A 3,030-nucleotide genomic window follows, 5' to 3' on the forward strand; every position below is an offset into this window, starting at 1 on the left:
CTTGTGGCTGATGCTCATATGGAGGTCTCCTCATGCTCTCCAATGTCTTTGAAAGGTACCACTTGGGTAATCTCACTTCTCTGGGTCCCCAAATGCATCTGAAAATGCTAAATGTTCTGGGGGTGGTGCACTGAAGGAGAAGCCCTATAGAAGATTGTTGTTCTTTAATTATCACCTATTGTCCCTCACATTGTAGGTAGTGGGATGAGTTGACCCAGCTACTTCTCTGATGTAGCCCAGTGCATTTTCGTTGTCACTGTATGGATTGTAGGTGGCTCCTTCCCATTGGTACAAGTTTTACTAGGACTGAGAGGCGGTCCTAGATCACCTGCCATTGTCAAACTGGTTGTACCTTTTTCACCTGGAATTCCTGTGCCACTGTCCTTAAGTTGCCTATTCTGGCAGGTGTGAGGGAAGCCTAGCTACTTGATTTGCTGTTTCAGGATGAGGTCTGATTTCATATCATTTATTTCTATTCCTGGCCCTTGACACTATTTGTGTTTGGACCCTGGATGGAACAGCTCTACTACCCTGGCTCTGTCTCTGAAAGAGAAGGTTGTCCCTGGAGTCCTCTCTACACATGCCATTTGCCTTCTCCATTACTCTGGGGGAAAAGTAGGTAGTCATTTCCAAGATGGGGCTGCTTCTCTCAGCAACTAGAGCAGCATGACTTAACTTTTGGAGAGAAAGAGCAGCACCTCTCTGTCTAGTCTCTATCCTTATGCAGGGACTCCTACTCCAGCTGCTGTTTCTACTTCCCTGACAATGCCGCGACAACTGATCCTCTCTGTAATGTCTGCCAATCTCACTGGGGTGAAAATATTGATTACCTCAACTGTCTCTCCTTGTTGTTGGGGAAGAGGGGAGATGGAGTGGTCTCATGCTCTCATCTGATCCTCTTGTCCAAAGGGGGTCAATATTATCTCTTTTTGCTCCCCCTTTTGGTTTTTTGAGGAAGCGGGAGGTGGAGAAGAGGACAACTAAGGAGGAAAACGTGATCACTTGGAGTGATCACTCTCAATAAGTTTGTCTGTTTTCAAGGTGAAGGGAGTAGGGATGTGGGAAGTGCACTCCCTGCCTACACTTCATTGGTGGAGGGAGAGAGCTATTTGATTCCCGCTACTAAGAGGGGGCCATTTGTCCCATGTGACTGGGAATACTGGGCGACTGGAGCTACCTGTATCTTCTTCCATTCTTCCAGCAACTTGAAAATTTTTGTCCTCTTCACTTTGAAATGTTCATCAGACACATAGGTCTTTCATTCACAGGAACCACAGGAGTTATCAAAACAACTGTAGTGGGTGAACAGAGAAAGGGAGGGTGCTCAGGGGTCAGGGTGATTTCTTACTGGAAGATGCTTCTTTCTTCTGATTCCTCCTTGTCTTCTCATACAGATTTCACTGGAGACATGGCCAAACCCACACACTCACACATGTGGCTTCTGCCACAGGAGATACTAAAAGAATAAGGGTTGATGTCAATGGGTGACATAAACTTCTTACAAACTTATTACAAGCCCTGATATGGCTTGTAATAAGTTTGTAAGAAGTTTTTGCTTTCCCTTCAAACTGAAGCACTAGCCAAGGGCAAGCATGTGATATACAAAGAAACAACGAAAATCACCTTGTTTCCTCACTATGAACCACTGGATCTTAGCACTATTCATCAGAATACATGTATATATACAGTTAACACTGTCCAAAGCACTTTGAATGCACAAGGTCGCCAGTACACAACAGTACCATGAGTGGAAGACAATGGGAAGTGCTAGGTAACAAGAAGTGGACATCATTCCCAAAGCCTACTGATCAGCACAAATGTAGTAGAACTTCATGTATGAAGGGCGAGACGTATCACCATAGAAACAAAGATAACACTAGAGCATCATTCCCAGTTCAGTTAACATACATTTATTAGTACCAGCTGTACAGTAGGGCATATAAGTAATTATAAATGATTCACTGGTAATTAGGTTAAAATGATTTTCTTATTAAAACTGTGCTATATAAAAACATAGTGTATCTATTATTTTTTATAAACGATTCTTTGCATTATGAAACCAATAAAACTTATTTCAAGAGTTATATATGGGTTTCTGTTGGTATAAAGAGGTTTTTTGTATGATCAGAGAGAGAGACAAAGAGACTCATTCCATTACTGTTGCTACGATATTACATGCTGGTAATACACACACACACACATACACCCAAGCACGCACGCACTAACACCTACTTCCCCTTTCTCCTTTATCTTTTCTCCCATTTTATGTCTGTGTTTCATCATAATTTTCACTGCATAAAACGAGGAAAACAATATAAACGGTAATGCTGGAACATAGCTCCTAGTCCAGGTTTATACGTATCAAGTGTTTCGCGCTTGATACGAGGGTGAATGCATAATCATAAATGATTGAAAATGTTCAAAAGTTTTTCCTATTAATATTGTAGGTAGTACTTAAGAGATACTGCAGGATTACAGGAACTCTTATTTCAGACATTTCGAATCCAAAACACGCCGGAGAATATCAAATGAGGCAACGGATGAGTTGGGTTAATAATCTGTATAATGTAGTTGTTTCTTTACCTCGCGTATTTGCGAGGTATCCTCTTTAGGTATAATACAAGTTATTATCATTAAAGTAAAAAAAAAAAATAGTTTGGATATGATTTTATGTCCCCAATTCTTATCTTTACCGAGAGAAGAAAATAAAAATAAAAAGACTCCACGTGAACTTTTATGGAATAAATCGGTTTAAAAAAATATTTACCAACAAGTCAAAAAAAAAAAAAATAATAATAATAAATAAATGAACAAAAACCTCTCACGTAAGAATTTCGCCAATTCCGAACTTCTTCCGGATCCTCAGAGAAAAGGAAGTCTTCTCAAAGACCGCATCACGCAGAGATTCTTATCCCGGTCCTTCCACGATCGTGCTATTTATATCTCTAGTTCCCTCTGTGTCATCATTCATCTCCCTTCTTTATGACGCATACTAAAAAAACATGGCCTCTTCTCTCCTAAATAGATTGG

The 3,030-nt window shown here is 40.5% G+C and overlaps 1 protein-coding gene across 1 annotated transcript in view; it reads right to left on the minus strand.

The window, feature by feature from the left end:
* Nucleotides 1-3,030, minus strand: part of LOC135195392 (neural-cadherin-like) — a 258,134-nt gene that overhangs the window by 106,412 nt on the left and 148,692 nt on the right. The window contains 2 exon segments of the mRNA XM_064221649.1: nucleotides 223-398; nucleotides 2,233-2,291. Of these exon segments, the coding sequence (XP_064077719.1) occupies nucleotides 223-398; nucleotides 2,233-2,291 (235 nt within the window).

This window comes from Macrobrachium nipponense, chromosome 16 (assembly GCF_015104395.2).
Source record: "Macrobrachium nipponense isolate FS-2020 chromosome 16, ASM1510439v2, whole genome shotgun sequence".
Lineage (NCBI taxonomy): Eukaryota > Metazoa > Arthropoda > Malacostraca > Decapoda > Palaemonidae > Macrobrachium > Macrobrachium nipponense.